Genomic DNA, 17712 nt, shown 5'->3' with positions numbered 1-17712 from the left:
GATATGTTACTTTATTTGAAAAAGAAAATCCGCGCTGTATATGGATCCTCATACCACGTATTTGTTTTTTTGGGGGGGGGGGATAGAAACCAGTTGGCACCTAGGCTGGCATGGTAGGGGGCTATTCCCCTCCTATTGTGTTTCAGGCAGGGATTACTAGAACACGACTACCCATTTTCTATATTTTATGTATGTAATAAGAGTAAACGTGTATTCTGTTCACCACCATGCCACTTCTAGTTTTATTTACATTGCAGGCAATATTTGCAAGCACTTCCATGGCCCTAGGAGGTTGAGAGTATTTAAATCATATCATCTGTTGAGATAAAGTGAGCTTTCACTTTGCTAGCCCTGCAATCACCTACTAGTAGGGTTGCCACCTTTTTTGGAAAAAAATACCGGCCTTCCTATATATTTCGATTTTTTCCCCTATTAATAACATTGGTGTCAAGCATCATTTTTACCGGTCAGGTAACATGTTAACCTGTTTTGCTCATTTGATTCTTCATCTTACTAAAGACTATACATGTAATTGTATAAATATTTCTTGTGTTTTCAGGAAACTGTTGATCCTGTAGATCGCTCTCCTCCTTAGTAAGCAATGGCCCCTTTATAGTGTGAGCCCAATACACAAGTTCTCATACACAAACTTAAAAGAGTATGCCAGGCTTCTGTCTGCCCACATCTGCGCTGAGAAGCAAAAGGGGCTAGCAGTTGAGGTTGGCACAGAGTTGAACATTAAAGCAAATTTCTCACTCTGCCTGGGCTTAAGGGAAGAGAACAAGATCCAGGATCTATACTTGTTCAGGTGAGAATACACTCTATCTTTCATTAGAGTAAAAATTACAGTTCATTGCTGCCGTACATGCCATTAGCTGCTGCTGTTTCTCCAGAGAGCCTCAGAACTGCTGTGTATAGTTTTCTCTACTAAACAAAAATCCAACCCAATCTATATCTGCAGATACTAACTCAGCAACTAGGAAGTTCCATATTACATATATTACTTTGTCAGATGAAAGTGCCTTTATTGCTATTCCTTTTGTCCTTTGTGAAGCTGCAGGAAAGTCCTTTGTACTGACCCTGTGTGTATTTATATACAGTCATAAAATAACCTTGTTGTGTTTGGCATTGCTTTTATAAGAGATACTGAACCTGGATATCCAGTTTTTAAAACTTGGACATTCCAACCCCTTATAGGAGAAACAAGAATTGATTCAATTAATCAACTAATCAGAAGTAATGTGGAGCAATGGATGACTGTGCTTTGTATTCTTCAACAATATTTTTATTGTTTCACAAACAAATGCAAAGTGTACGTTTCAAAGTTTTGACAAGTTATCAAAAGCAGTGCAAACAGTCGAAAGCGGACACAAGTAAAATATCAGTGCACATTGATACAACGTAAGATGTCAACAGTAAATAGACAAAATATAATCGTTGCAAATTATTATGAGACCATATGTTGCATTGGTTATCAACTTTAATCTTTACACAACTATGAAACAGTGAAATCAAAGAGCCACCTATTGATTAGATTGCATGGGAAAGACTGATAAATTGCGAAATAAGTCACAGGAATATCAATATACCTCAAAAATAGAATAGAGTGATAGTAGGAAAATCAAATGGAAAGGAGCTGATAAACGTTGGGATCACTGCATCTGTACTCCAACCAGGGCTGCCAAATCCTTAGGAATTTATCATGGGTGTTGTTAAGAAAACTAGCTAATTTTTCATTCACCATAATCCAATCCATTTTACGTTTAAAGGCTAGTATAAGAATAGATCCAGCTTTCCACGCCTTAGCGATGGTTTGTTTTGCAGCTAGAAATATACACGTTAAACGTTTGTGTTGTATTTTAGAGAAACCTTCACATTTACCATTCAAAAGTGCTATCATTGGGTCTCTTCTCACATTAATGTTAAAAACAGAGAATATGATAGTGTGGATGACTGTGCTTTGTATTCTATGTTACCTATAAAGTGACTCCCAAGTTATATCCGTGCATGGGGATTAAATACATAGTGACACTTGTTTTGATAAATATAGACCATGTCACTATCCTATTTTAGGTTTTGTCTAAACCTCCGTTTTCTGCAGCAGGTGCACAAGACTGGATTGTTTGGTCAGGCTGTTTTTGCTGTACTTTTGCAGACGAAGATACTTTGAGTTATTAATGTCAGAGACCCTTCTATGTCTTCCTTTACTCCTTGTAAATTCAAGATCCACTTATCAGCAACAAATCTTGTAAAGGTCTCCACTTCTGTGGCATCTGCACACTGTGATGGAAAAGTAAAGGTGAGTAGTTGACCTGATGACATGTATAACATTTATTTCCCTATAGGCAAAATCTTTCAGCCAGTGATTCAGCCTCAGGATTATTTTTCCCCTGAAACTTGAACAGGCTGGGCATCCCCACAGAACAGAAAATCTTTTTTGAGGGGGAGGGTTGGGCTAGCATGCACGCTCACACAGTGGCTGCCCATCAGCTTGCTTGTTCTGAGGGAGTCGGCAAAGTTTAAGCTGGGGAAGAGCTGGAGAAAGGGACTAATATATAACCGTTACACCTCCCAGCACACCTGTATGTTAGTTATGCTGCTGATAACTCTCTCTAATTATTATTTTAAAACTAATAGTTTTTTTTTTTTATTCTCCTAACAGTTTCTGAACAAAGAATATTTACTTCAAGTGCTAGGCTATCTCACCGAGTTGGCAATAAATAATATACAGTATTAACTGTGCAACACCAAGATTTCCAAGAATTTTATGCCATAGCTGTTTACCTTTAGATTTCAGATATGCATTCAATACAAATAAATCTGTATACAATACATTGTCAACCAAAGCAGAAAGAGTACAGAAATCTGTTTTAATTCTGTTTCATTTCTTTGTTCCTGTGTTTATTAGGTTCAATCTACAGTCCAAGTGCCTTGAATACAATAAAGTGTAGAAGTTCTGAAGCCATGAGTGTATCTGACATAAGTGGCTTATGATGATTCTGTGCATTGCAGGACATTGAAAAAAAACCCTTGAAACTCAAAAGAGCTTTAGACAAATAAAGAATATGTGGGGGGGGGAACTATTGTAACATCTTAAAGGGTTTCGGTCATGATTTTAAAGTGTAGTTTTTAATTCACTCCATATATACATCATATAAAATTGTATTTCTGAACCAACAAGTGTATTTTTTTTAGTTGTAATATTGATTTGTAGGCAACCATCTCTGCTTATTTTGCCTGATCTTGTTCTTTCAGAAAGAGCCAGCACTTCATGGTGGAACTGCTTTCAGAAAAGCTATTGTTTCTCCTACTCAGTGTTACTGAAGGAATTTCTGAGGTACTTGGATTTTTACTATTAAATGCTGACTATGAAGATTTTCATTCATCCAGGTCATATTATATCTAGTATAGGTCAATCTAAAAACAACTGGACTTGCTGAGTAATCAATGAAGACGTTTCACTACTCATCCGAGCAGCTTCTTCAGTTCAACCCTGTATTGGAATGGATTCGGTGTATCACTACAATCAAGTGAACATTTGCAGTGTTTGCGTTCCCGTTGGCAGGCATTGTGACTCATATTTGTAGCTTGAAAACATTTTTTTAAAAATCCTGAAACTGTTACATTTGCCTATGGTACATTTAACATCAAATTGGCAGTCTCTGTCTGCAGCTGTTTAGCATTTATTTAGATGGGAAACATGCTGGCCAAGACTTGTGGTGCTTTTGGACATGACCTTTTTAAGTTTATTCCCTCTCCTCCCATCCCCTATCAGCACCAAGAAGCCCATTAATGTCAACATTTTAACAGTGTTAACAGTATTGGTAAATTAAACTGGAAGAAGTATTTTTCTGTCCCTTTCTTTTTAAGATCAATGTCACAGAACAAAAATGATATATTCAAATGTATTTTCAATTATTACAATGATTTTGACAGATCTGAAAGAGAAGTACTGGAACAGGTTTTATATATATTTTTATATTTTATTCAAAATATGACTGGTGTACAAAATAAAGCAACTTCACAAGCCCCAAATAAATATGTCCAAAGTATAAAAGAGAAGTGTTGTGAAAAGTAAATACTTTAAACCCTGCAGTTGTGAAATATAACTTCAGAGGTCCTCAGCCATTGCCAGGAGATGTCCTTCCCAAGCTTGACATCCTACAACCTAAGACTTGTCATTTCTAATAATGAGCAGGGATTATTTCCACAGACTGAAATGAACAATTTAGATACTTGGGTCATTTAGGAAAACAGTTGCCAGTAATATGCACAGCCTGACAACTTACCCCATTGTAGACCTTTTCAATAAACATTCACCACTAAGGGGGAAGAGACACAGCTACTAGTAGCAGCTACTTGTCATGGCTACAAAATAGACAATAGAGATAATTAGGTTTGCTAAGACGCTACATGTGTTTTAGCAGAGCCAGTTCTCAGTATTGTCTATGGCAGGGTATTTTCTTGCAGGTTCTGTTGCCTTAAACGTTTCTTGTTCTAGATTCTATGGTCTCCTAAAATAAGATGTAGGAGATGCCACTGAAAATGCATGTTTATGAATACTGTATGTGAGAACTTGAATTAGAGGCTCTTGAGACCCTATGCAGAAAAAGGAAAGCTTGTCTTTTAACATGATCTTTTCATATTGTGTATAGCTCAGCTTATATTACTTATATAATAATACAGCCTGTTATAAGGTTCCACAGTCTCACTTGATTTTTCTGCTACTCCTAAGAATTTGGAGAGTGCTATAAGTTGTAGATAACTATCCATACAGCCACAATTTGCAGAGTCCTGATATAAACATTTAGCTAACCAACATGCATATTATAATTCCAGTTTCAAATGTAGTGGGCATAACTTGTGTTCCAATGTAAAAAAAAAAATCATGTCCAAAGTCTTGCAAGCCAAAGCTTATATTGAATTCACCGGTAGTTTGTGTTCTGCTTGTTCTCATTGTGTTTGTTCTGGCAGCAGATAGCAATGGCAGCTGCTCCTTTTCCACCTGTGGGGTTTGACACAACACAGGTGTCATCGATAGAATATGCTCCCAAAGTATTGGAACTACGGGAGTACGCATTGCAGCCAGTCAGGGTCCAGCCTTCGTCACATGAAACAGTCACCTGTAGGGTTTAACAGGAAAAAAAATAATGGTTTCCAACCTAATACAGAGACGTGTTTAGACTTACTGGAATCTCAAGTTTTGGTTAGCATCAACCACTTGCCCAGCTTGTTACATACACATAAAAACTGTCTTAAGGGCACTGAACTGAACTGCCAAACACAAGGGAGAAGTTGTATGTTCTATCTCTAATGCATTTGTCAGTTTAGCATAGTGCCATGGATACAGGAACAACAGAATGGACTGTGCAGTGGAACACATCAAGTAAGTGCCCTATGAGGTGCTGTACTGGTATCTAAGTCTAAGACAATGAATAATAATCCACTTTACAACTTTTAGTCCCCTTATCATAGCCATTGCCATGGTCCGGCCATGCCCATTGTAAACATTAGCGTGCCATTAAAATGATCAACTTTTAAAATGACAGAAAGCGGGAAATCAATTTTTCAAAATTAGAATTATTTTCTTAAAATGGATTATATGGCACATGGCCTTCCCATAATCCTGAGCTTTCTGATAAACGGGTTTCCAGATAAAGGATCCCATGCTTGTATCAGACATAACTGTCAATCACAATTTGGCAGGAAGACAAAGAATGGGCGGGCATAAACTGCCTCAAATATATACAAGTTGTTGTTATGTGTGACTCAATAAACACATATATGATAGTGTAACAGGGGTGGGGTGTCTAGTGAAAGCAGGGCATAGTGTAAGTATAAAAGCAGTGCACGAAGTGTCTCCAACAGGATCTGTGTCGGATGGGGTTATTTTGAAAGAGTATGGTCTAATACATTTCCTAGGTAAAGAGCTTCTCCCCCTATGATGATTAGAGCTGACTTTCACTCAAAATTTGACTGATAGCTGCACAGAAAGAGACAGATTGCTGAGAGGAGGATAGTGCAGATGGCCTTGATTATTTTAGAAGCAGTACAGAATTTGTAATTAGATTTAGATTTTCTTTTCCACAAGAAGCTTGTATTATTCTTTCATTTTTTCCCCCTTTTGCTTCAGTCCCGCCTATCTGCTTCATTTATTCCATAAGTCCCCCTTATGCCTATACCTAGTCCTTAAAGAGCCAACAATTTTGTTTTCCCTTTCTTTATGACCTATCAACAACTCTGCTTTGACTTTGTCACTTTATTTTTAGGATCTATTTAGGATTTATGTAAACCAACTTATACAACATCTACAGGTACATTGTTCCTGTGAACCTAAATTGCTTGTTTTAATTACCGGGACCCTTAAATACAGCTTCTTACCTTATCCATAAAGCCCATAGGAGAATATTCTTTCACTTTGCAGGCGATATCTGGTGCATGGCAGCACAGTGCATGAGAAGTGACCTCACTTTTCCCAACACAAGCAGGGTCTTCATTGTCAGTCCTGTGCATGGGTCTTACAACATCATTGAAATGCCCAGATACATAATGAGAGCTGCACCCTGTTAAACAAAAAATAATAAAAACAAAAAATAATCCATTACAAAGAGTAAGTTATGAGTATGGACAGGGCATTGTAAATATGCTATTTATTTTACACATGTTTTGGTGTAAAATATATAATTACACACCTTTCTGACTATGCCCCTTGTTATTGTTTAGCCACAAACTGTAAGATAGGCTATAGGTAATCGTGGCTGCAATGAGGACAGTTAGAGAGCAAAGGTATTATTCCTGTCGCTAGAAATGACCTGGAGTTGAAAAACCACCCCATTAAAAAACATACCAGTTAAAATGTGATCCTCATTTGAGCAGCTTACAGTGGATAGCACTTCTCCATCTTCAGGTGTGGTAGAATTAATGTGACAGACAGCCTTTGGCCAAATGCAGCATCTAGCAATTGCATATACTCCATCTCCCCCAAATGCATTGTGTGCAATACACGTCTTTCTGCCGCCTTCTTCCTATTAATTTAGTTAAAAATGTGAAATTCACAAGCACTAATAAGTTAAGCAGAACTATAGGTACCTAGTGTTTTAAAGAACTTTCAACATTAGGGTTCATGCACAGTCCACACAAGCCAGACTCCCAAATGGGTCCTTTCCCCATACTTAGCAGCCAGCAGGGTTCAGGGTTGGTGGCTGCAATGTTTGGCTGCATCACATCCTATATGAACTACACAGAGATGATCAGTGACTAGGAGACTCGGTCAACTTTTAGATTAGTTGAAATCTAATGTTGTTCCCCTGAATAAGAAGAGTTTCCTCCCTTCTGAAAATTTCCCTATCTTCTCCAACAAGTATATATTTTATTCTTGCTGAGGCCTTCAAGTGTTTATTGTGTTTCTTATCTACCCACGCACCTCTATATGTTCTCCTTTTCTTTTCCCATTTCTGGAGAAACTGGAACAGCTGAACATCTCTTCGTTCCCACTGCACTGAACTGAGGTTGTTGCTTTACGAGCAAAGCCAGATGGTTTTGACCAAACTGTACGACAAAAAAGCTCCTCATCTGAAAAGAGATGTAAATTAGGGACTTTGTTACATAAATTACATACGTTTTTTAAAAGTCACTGGTATAGACAGAGCAATTCCAAATATAAGTGGTAGAAATATCTACTCAGTTATTAAAAAAAGGAGACCAAATGGATTTTTTATCTAGGTACAAGGCAGCCCCTTGCTCTAAATTTTTCCTGCTATGTCTAATAGTCATTTATCTTTTTCCCTTTTCTCTTTTTTCCCTTTATTAATGTACTTTGTATTCTATAATTAGGATAACCCATTTAGTGCTCTGGCCTGGGAGGTGTGTCCATTTCATTGGATTCTGGGATATGTAGTTTTTTCTTTGAGTGACACATCGGGTGTCTCCACCTACTCTCCCATTGGCCATTTCTCTTTTAAATACTGTGCATGTATTGTTTAATATCTAGCCTATGAGTAAGTGTCCCTGGTAGACACGAAACGCATCAGGCCTGTTTTCTTAATTATGGAAATAAAATGTAAGCTTTTATAACTCTTTTACAACTTGACTCTGACCCTACTACTTTGTGGGTCCAGGCTTGTGTCAGCCTCTTTTGAAGTTTCTCTGGACTTTTTTACATAGGCAGGCACAAAACAGGTTCCACAGCAGCCACTGGTGCTTTTTAATGATTTTTAGTTTACAAGGAAGTTTGCCTAAATTTTTTCGTTGTGGTTTAAGTACAAAACAGGCACTTATCGAGGCTACAAACAGCGCATAGTTGTACATGAAAGGCCATGGGGGACTTTTGTATTAGTCATAAAATCACACACACACACACACTTTAGGAGCTAGAACACTCAAGCAAAAGAGCACCTGGATGGTTCCCTGCTCTTTGCCCATCCCAAATTCTAAATCTGATTTTGATGCAACAACAATGGAAACAAGGAACAAAATAAAATGGGCTACACACACTGACTATAGACCAATAAATAGATACACACAATATCAATGTCTATTCTACACTAGCTTCAAAGAAAAAGATAGACATCAACCAATACACATATGATGATATTGTGCATTGTTTAGAACTTGTGGTATTTCTTAAAGGGATTCTGTCATGATTTTTATGGGGTCGTTTTTATTCCTAAATTACACTGCAAATAATTCACTCTTCATTTTGCATATGTGTATATTTTATATGTTTTTTTCTTGATTTTGTCTTTAAAACTTAATAAAAATATAAGTTACAAAAAAAATGTCATTCCTAATCCAACAAGTGTATTTTTTTAGTTGTAATATTGGTGTGTAGGAGCCATCTCAGGTCATTTTGCCTGGTCATGTGCTTTCAGAAAGAGCCAGTGCTGCACTATGGAACTGCTTTCTGAAATACTATTGTTTCTCCAACTCAATAGAGTTGCAGTGGGACATGGGTTTTTACTATTGAATGCTGTTCTTATATGTACCAGGGAGATGCTATCTGGTTACCTTCCCAGTGTTCTGCTGATGCACTGCTGGGGGGGGGAGAAGGGTAATATCATTCCAACTTGCAGTACAGCAGTAAAGAGTGAGTAAAGTTTATCAGAGCACAAGTCACATGACTGCCAGCACTTGGGAAACTGATGATATATCTAGCCCCATGTCAGATTTCAAAATGAAATATAAAAAATCTGTTTGCTCTATTGAGAAACGGATTACAGTGCAGAATTCTGCTGGAGAAGCACTATTAACTGATGCATTTTGAAAAAAAACATGTTTTCCTGTGACCATATCCATTTAAAGATGCAGCAAACATTGATTTTAAGTCGCTCAGATCAAAGACATATTTAAAGTTTTTAGTCTGTGGAGATGCTATACATTTAGCAAAAGATGATATTAAGTTCTAGAGGTGACACAATTATTGAGACAATATACTAAATAATGACAAACACTGCTCTCAGCAACCTACCTGCAAGAAGTTTCACAGGGAGCCCTGCAACTCGGTTAGGAGTGATCAACCTCTGATCTTCTGGGAACCAAACCTCATTTATGACTTTTTTGGTAGAGAATTGTATGAGTCGCTGCCTTAATTCTGACACTGATAGGTCTGGTTTGTCATTTAATATCATTGCTGCAATGCCTGAAAGATACACATTTTATCAGAAGCAATTTATGTTATTAAATATAAAACATCTAATTATACGTTCTTTGTAATGTTCTGAGACAAACTTTAGTGATTTCTATACTGTGAGGCGGCCACTCTAGGGGAGCCTGGGGGAGTGTATATGAACGCCAAACCTTAATGGCAGTTAAAGTAAGGCAGCACTAGAGGACCAGGCCCAGTTAGATTAAGACTTGGATTAAACATTGTTGTAACTGTGTTTGACATAAGACATGTTAGAAAACAAAAGATTTTACCTGCTACATGTGCTGCTGCTTGAGATGTTCCACTTTTTGATGTAAAACAAGTGCTGCAGTCACTGGAGGCACCTATGATGTCATCCCCAGGGGCAAATAAGTCAATGCAGTTTCCATAATTTGTGCCAAGCACACCCATTGTTGCAGGTTGGTCCTGGTAATTAGTGGCTCCAATTGTAATAACCTGCATATTAGATTCGTTTTATTAATTTTTCAGATTTCAATGTGCTTTCTCAAACTAGCATGTTTTCCTACTATTGCCACTGAAGAAAGACGGCAAGCACGAGAAGTTAAAACAAAGAATTTATTTAAACAAGGTTAACAACAAAACACCTGACGCGTTTCGTATCAACGATACGTAGTCATAGGTAAAGGACTCAGGAATAATCATTGGCTTATTTAAAATCTAAAATAATTACATTATTAATTATTTAATTGAAGAAACACATTGTTAGTTAGTTAACCCTGATTAATAACAAATCGGAACAATTTAACCCTTGAAATAAATTCTAACACATATGTTAAATGTAACTTTCATTTGATAGACTTAATTCATATTATAATTATGTAATTTTATAATTTTAGCATCAATGGAATGCAGAAATGCCCTTACAATGTTGAAGATTCAAAGATGTTTAAATATATATAATACATATAAAACACACATCCTTTAACACATTACGCTAAATGCTCCTTAAACCACTATTTCAATTGCTTCTAATCGTAAACTTACATGATCAAACTAATCAAACTGTGTTTAAGACCATATTAGACGAATGCCACAGAACAAACAAAAATCATATATGTCAAAACATCCATTTATTTTAAATTTATCCATCTAATAAAGAGTATCTAAAATTTTCATAGGATATCAAGAGTATTACTCTGCAATTAAATTTTTCACGTAGGTATTCACAGCCAAGCTATCATAATCACTGTTTTAAATGGAACAAAACAGCTATACCAAAAAACAGTTGAATCAATCTAAAAAGACGCAGGATCTGATTCTCAAAAACAAAAGTCTGCAAACACTGAATACAAAAATGAACTTATATATACTATTAAAGCAAAAACAACGAATACCAAATAATATCCTAAAATGTTGCAGTTAACTCTAGGGGGAGTATCAACTAACTCAAAATTACGATGTATCCAAGTACCAAAATCTATCAGAAATCTGCAACTAAAGTACTACTGCCAACAACTAAGCCATGCTGTGTCAGTAGTGCATAGGAAATAGCTGACTTAAGGTTGCCATAGACGCACAGGTAATATCGCATATCATACAATATTTGGTGTGTGTATGGTGGAAAATGAGCCAACCATTATCGGCAGAAGACTTTGATATCAGTCGGCTCGTCGATCGGGCTGGCCAGAAAATGTTGGTCCGGCGCCTTTGAAGGCACCAGAACATTGACCATTGTTAGTGCTGAATCATCAGATAAAGGTAAAATTGTATTGTTTCTACCTGTATATCTGATTATTCAGCTCTACACATGTGTATAGAAACAAATGCTCTTTCTTGGAAAGATCTTTTCCTGGAAAGATCGTAATTGTAGCGTCTATGGCCACCTTTACATTGCAAACAGCCAGTTAGAGCAGGAGAAACATATCAGCGACTCACAGCATGAGAATGACATTACCTCAGGTTCTGATGCTGGGGAGTATAAACAGGCATCATCCTTATAGTTTCCAGCTGCAGCAATGATGATAACTCCTGTATTCACTAGGGCACGGCTGGCAGCATTCAGTATCCGACTGTAGCCTCCAACGAAGGGTATGAGAACAATTAGGGGGTTATAAGGCTGTTCAATCAATGTTTTCCTGATAAACTCCAGACCTGAAAGAAAGCAGTATTTATAAGACACAAAAAAAAACAGTGGTTTGGTTCATAATTCAAGCCCTGACATATAAGGCCTTTATTGTGCAATGAGTAATGATGTCTAATGGGGTTATGTAATAAAAAGAACAATGTTTGCCCCGGGGCAGTAACCTATAACAGCCAATCAGCAGGTAGCGTTTACTGATCACCTGCTTAAAAGGAAACATCTTATTGGTTGCTGTGTGTTACTGCTCCTGGGCAAACATAGAGCCTTTTATTACATATGGGGGTAATTGCTAGAGACCTGTAGTAAACGTTGTGAATATTTTTGTTACCCCATTAAGCGTACTGAAATTGTAACTTTTTTCCCACTGTTTCTCTTGCAGTTTCTGCCAAGTTGTCTGAATAATTAAGGACAATTGTGTAGTACCTTATTTCTTATATTCAGGGCCGCCGCCATACCTTCCCTGCCTTAGAATGGTTTTAAGCTTTGTGGCCTTTGAGGTTTAGTGAAAATCACTAGTTAGCAAAGAGAAATTAGAGAGGCACATACATTACATTGTATATTATATCATATCTGACATCATATTCAGAAAGCAGGTGAGAAATATGGAATGATAGACACACACAGTGAAAGTGAGCATGGAACCTCTTCATTATGTTGCCAGATTGGAAAACTTTCACATGACCAGCACTCAGATAAGGTGTATTGCATCATAATATAAAACAAGCCCACACTTACAAATAGTCACTGCCTGGGAAAGAGGAATCACGCTGAAACTGTGATTGTATTTACAGAAAATATAGCCCTAAACTGAACCCGAAATACAAGCCCTGCTTTCTATAAAGATGTGCGCACTATTTACCAAATTCCTACCCTATACAAAAGGTCTAAAGCAAAAGAAAATATATAATTTATCAGATTTAGCAAAGCCTTGTTCACGTACCTGTTAGACTTCCACTTACTGTGCCTTTGCCTTGACAATTTAGTACTCTAAGGCTACGAACATTTACTCCTTTAGCTACACCGGCATCCCTTCCATTCACCACTCCAGCCATATGGGTTCCGTGACTTTCACATTTACTGGCCTATCAGATAAAATCATTATACATACATTTTCTGTAGACACTGCTCAAACAACAGCAGCAAGTAAATCAAACACAAATCCATTGTTTAATTAGTATTAGGGAAATATATCATGCTTTATTTATTGATAGGACCAAAAGAAAATGGTGTAAAATGTGGGAAAACTTAAAATCGAGGTATGTAGAATTGAGGTTTCACTGATTTGAACATGCGGCCAAGAGTAAATGCCCTCTCTGACCTGCCCTAAAACCAACTCTGATAACAGGCAGAATTAGAAAGGTTTGATTTTGGCATGCTCACAGTATCTTAGTTTGTTTGGTCTTATTTCAGAACCTTTTTTGATGGGCACAGCTAATTTTTGATGCTCACAGCCTATTATGCCCGGATAACTGTGTTTTGTCAGCTAGGAATTAGCAACTACACACCACAGAGTCAAGCTGTGATCTTGTGTTCTAGCCAGAAACTAAATATATTATATTCTTAAACAAATTGTGTGTAGAGTGCATAGAAAGAAACACAGGCAGTGCATGAAAGAGTGCAGCACATGTATTATAAAGTCACCTGTCGGTGGAAGCGGGTTCCATCTTCCTCTGGGACATTCTGGAAATCTGTCACAAAGACTTTCCCTTCTATTTCTCTGTGGTTGCTCTGAATACTGGTGTCTAAGAGATAAACCTCAACAGAATCTCCGGTATCTATGAATTAAACAAGAAGCCAATATAGTGAAGGGATAGGATAGAATCAACAACTTGAAATACATTGTAAAGCAATGAAAAAGATTGACTGGTGCTCATTTAAAGGATGTCTAAAAGAGGTAATATGTGATATGTTTTCAAATAAGATACATTGGGCATAAGTGCTTGGTATGTTGTGATCAAGCCACTGAAATTTGTATGGTGTCTCAGATACCCACTGTGCTAAATGTGCAATTACAGAGAGCAGCAAAAGGCAGAGCTGGTTGCAAAACAGGGCTCCTTATAATACATATTTTATAACATAATTTTTGTGGGTAGAATAATTAATCTAATGAAAAAAAATTTACTGTTTGACACCTGCAGTCCTTGCCTGCACTATGCATTATTCCTTCTGTGTGGTCTTGTATTTTGTTAAGCTTTTCCCTCTCTTTCTGATAATGTAGTTTTTTTTCCCTGCTACTGTGACAAATGCCACTGGGGAGAACCCAAAAAAACATAAATAGTTCTTACTTGGTGGGCTGAATTGGCTGGCCATTTGCTGGGCAGGGACAATCCTGTCAAGATTCCACGGAACACTCTGTGCAGATATGAATGAATCTTCCTCTATATAGTCCACATGTGGCAATTTTAGAGCCTGAAAAGAAAGAAAAGCAGAAGGTTTTATTTTCCTGAAATACAAAATTAAAAATTTGTTTTGTTTTTTAAAAAGAATTACTTAAGAAATGTGTGGTTTTTTTTTAATACATTATAGAACCACCCCATTGTCTCAGCTGTATAGGATACAGGCCTGGACTGGATGTGAGTTCTAGCAAATGCCAGAGGGGCTGCTATAATGTGTCACAGAAAGTTAGTATTAAGTGGGCTGGTGGGGACTGTTTGGGCTTCTGTGTGAGCTGATTGGGCCTCTGTGAACCTGAAATGCCAGGGCCTATTTTAATTCTCAATCTGGACCGGAGACACCACCCAGAGGTACCAAAGTCAAAAGTTCTTCTCTCTAATGTGTGTGATCATGTATTCCCCCACAACAAACTGTGAAGTGCACAGAAAGCTTTTTATCAAAGCAGATCATTCAGTACCACTCACTCTTTTGCACACATACTTTTTGAGACATGAATGTGAAAGGCAAATATAACATATAAAGTCAACAAGAAATCAGAAGGCAAATCATTTACAAACGAAATAATTGTGTAAATATAGAGGTATTTCCAGGCTGGTACCTTGGACTTTAGAGGCCTGATGCAACAATCAACATCACATGCAGATAAACTCTCTTAAGGTGGCCATACACAGGGAGATCCGCTCATTTGGCAATGTCGCCAAACGAGCATATCTCTCCCTGATATATACCCACATTGAGGTGGGCGATATTGTCCTGATCTGATCGTGGGCCCAACAATCGCATCAGAATGGAGACTATACGGGCGGTTGGTTCGCAGGATCGCATCAATGACGGGATTTTTTACCCTGCCCGATCAGAATCTGGCCGACTTTCGGCCAGATACCGATCAGGGACGCCCGACGGATGGCCCCACACATGGGTCAATAAGCTGCCGTCTGTCGGCAGCTTTTATTGGCCCATGTATGGGGGCCTATAGCCACAGTATTTGCCAACTAACTTTCTTATATAATAATAGGGTACAACGCTATGCTGTTATTTAAAGTGGTAGTTCACCTTAAATAAACGTTAATTATTTTTATGGAGAAAGAAAAATTGTGAAAAAACATAAAGAAGCTGATACAGATAAATGGAATATGCTGCATTCACAAAACTGGCATAAAAGGCATTTTTGATATAAACTGTTAACTAATAAATAGGATAAACATGCAAACAAAAGCAGAGTTTGTCAAAAAGTTTCTGCAGATTCACGGCTACATTGCTGGTTGCTTGGACATACCCAGTATAGTATTGAGGAACTGGAGCCTGGTTTTAAGAAGAAACGGACTAAGGAAATGCAGAGTGAGCACACTACCTTCCATTCTAGCAAAACTTACCATCTGTAACATGTCACTACTCATTTTCACAACAAACCCTCGGAAAAGTTCATGGAAGACGTGGACAATTTTGGTCAGGTAGCCATGCTTTGCTGCTCGTGCCTGCAGCCTGCGAATAACTCTTTCTGTCTGAGACCTGTGAACATTTTCTTTCAACACCACCACATACTGGCCAGTCATTCTCCAGGCCTCCTGCAAAAGAACATCAAGACTTTTACTGGGATTAAATATTTCATGATAAGATCTGATAATTATCATGTTTGACCACCTTTTGTGTGTATGTGTTACGCAGAATACATATTCATTATATAGATAAGCATACATATGACTAAAGTTCTGTTAGTTGATGCTTATATTTTTACAAAAGGTAGCGCAAAATACTAAAACATTTTTAAGGTGGGTCCAGAAATGTATCAGCCACTTTGGCTGTGTTCCACCTAATCACTGGTGTTGATATTGTCACAAAAAGGGCAAAGCTCCCCTCCCAAATGTCCCTGGATAATTATATTACACCATTATTTTTTTAAAAACTTGTTTTTGTTTTTTATTGAATATTTTTGTGACAATACAGAACACTTAACAGAAAGAAAATAAAGAATAGTCTTACAACACACTGCTTTTTTTATGCTTACATGCATGCACTACAGACACAACAATTTGTTTACGACCAACCAAGACAGACTGCTGATGCTCAGTGTTTGCAGATTCCTGTGTCTCTAGCCAAGGATATTACACCATTATAATGAATGCATATCTGGGCATTCTTGATGTTCTGAAAAGTTTTAAGGCACAATGTTTTCTTAGGAAAACTACAAGTCTATTCATATGATGAAATTGGGTAGTATATTAAATGCAGATACTCAGGTATTAGATGGATTGTGGAAATCTGCTGCTACATACTCATGGCAGATAATTTTGTCATATTATTACTCTCCAAAAAATGATTCTTTTCTATATACTTAATGAATAAGTTCTTGTTTTTGTACATTTCTTTGAACAAATAAATCCCTGAAATTTATACAGGCATGGGATCAGTAAACCTGTTAAAGCTCCAAATCATAAACTCAATTTTAAGCAAATAATTATTTTTTTAAAAATGATTTCCTTTATCACGGTAATAATAAAATAGTATATTGTACTTGATCCTAAAAAAAGCTGCATGAATCCATAGTGGGGCAAAATAATCCTGCTGGGTGTATTAAATATTTAAATGATTTTTAGCCGATTTAAGGTATGAGGTCCAAAATACAGAAAGATCCCTCATGCGGAAAACCTCAGGCCCCAAGCATTCTCAATAATAGATCTTATACCTGAATGCTGCTTCTAAGAAGAACCAGTTGTAATGCTCGCACCATGTGCACCTTACAGCTAAAGGGGAGTGAATGTGGGCGTATTACTTAAGAACATAATAAAGAATGACACGTGGAAAAAGATAGTGGAGCCATGTGCCTAAATAAGTATTCTGTCTGCACACGGTGTATAACCCTATATTACACAGGCGCTGTTTTATCTACTGTCTACTGAATTACATGGAATAGTGTGGAGGACTAAATGTAACACTATATGTAGGGCAATTACATACATTCATTACCACTGTATTTTGCTGAAAGAAAATAGAGTGGAGTATAACATTTAGTAGCTCAGCATCATGTTATAAAGTGAGTACAGATAAGAAATTACCTTATTACTCCAGTAGAAAGCCCTGGAAGATGTCTCCTTCTCAATATCTACTTGGGCTTCTTCTTGCATGGCAAAAGAAAGAACAATTTCTTCTCCGTAATCATCTTCATCTGCCATAACCCAGTTAGGTCTAAGAGTAAGAAGACAGAGTAGAAGGAAAAGTGGGGCAGAATACATCATCTTAGAGTTCTGAGTAATGAAAAGTGGTATATACAATGCTAAATGACTGCCAGAGAATACTGGAATACATAAGAAAATGAAAGTTTGGCAGGGGACCCAGATATTCTGGTATCAGCACATTAGCATAAGGACACGAAATTACAAAGTCTGCTATTTGCAGTCCAGATTTGGAAGGGGAGGAGTCATATCACACCACTTGTTGTCTGATCGGATGATCCTGTCTAGTTACTGATTACCTGGATTTTCTTATGTTGGTTTCATTCCTAGAGTCAAATTACAAGAATTTTTTTTGAAATTTCTTTTGTGTGCATACAGGTGTAATGTCGCCCCCTCATGCAATG

The 17712-nt window shown here is 37.3% G+C and overlaps 1 protein-coding gene and 1 long non-coding RNA gene across 3 annotated transcripts; one reads left to right on the top strand and one right to left on the bottom strand.

Annotated features, from left to right (window-relative positions):
- Positions 1-4052, top strand: LOC108714342. 2 transcript variants are annotated; one of them, XR_001935354.2, is made up of 4 exons: positions 1-471; positions 560-808; positions 2102-2299; positions 3256-4052. It is a non-coding gene; the product is annotated as an uncharacterized LOC108714342 (long non-coding RNA). The 2 variants fall into 2 exon arrangements; XR_001935355.2 differs by lacking the exon at positions 3256-4052 and adding an exon at positions 2663-3173 and having other exon boundaries at positions 107-471.
- pcsk9.L (proprotein convertase subtilisin/kexin type 9 L homeolog) lies at positions 3963-17402 on the bottom strand (the record flags this gene model as incomplete). Its single annotated transcript, NM_001095144.1, is given in 12 exon segments — positions 3963-5123; positions 6382-6563; positions 6848-7025; positions 7424-7572; positions 9467-9637; positions 9916-10099; positions 11559-11755; positions 12685-12826; positions 13386-13519; positions 14030-14153; positions 15512-15703; positions 17192-17402. Coding segments are annotated over 12 exon segments (2031 nt in total). The 3' UTR covers positions 3963-4925.
- Positions 17403-17712: the final 310 nt, after the last annotated feature.

Source organism: Xenopus laevis, chromosome 4L, assembly GCF_017654675.1.
Source record: "Xenopus laevis strain J_2021 chromosome 4L, Xenopus_laevis_v10.1, whole genome shotgun sequence".
Classification (NCBI taxonomy): Eukaryota; Metazoa; Chordata; class Amphibia; order Anura; family Pipidae; genus Xenopus; species Xenopus laevis.
The sequence above is the reverse complement of the archived record's forward strand: the minus strand, read 5'-3'. Positions and strand labels throughout refer to the sequence as shown.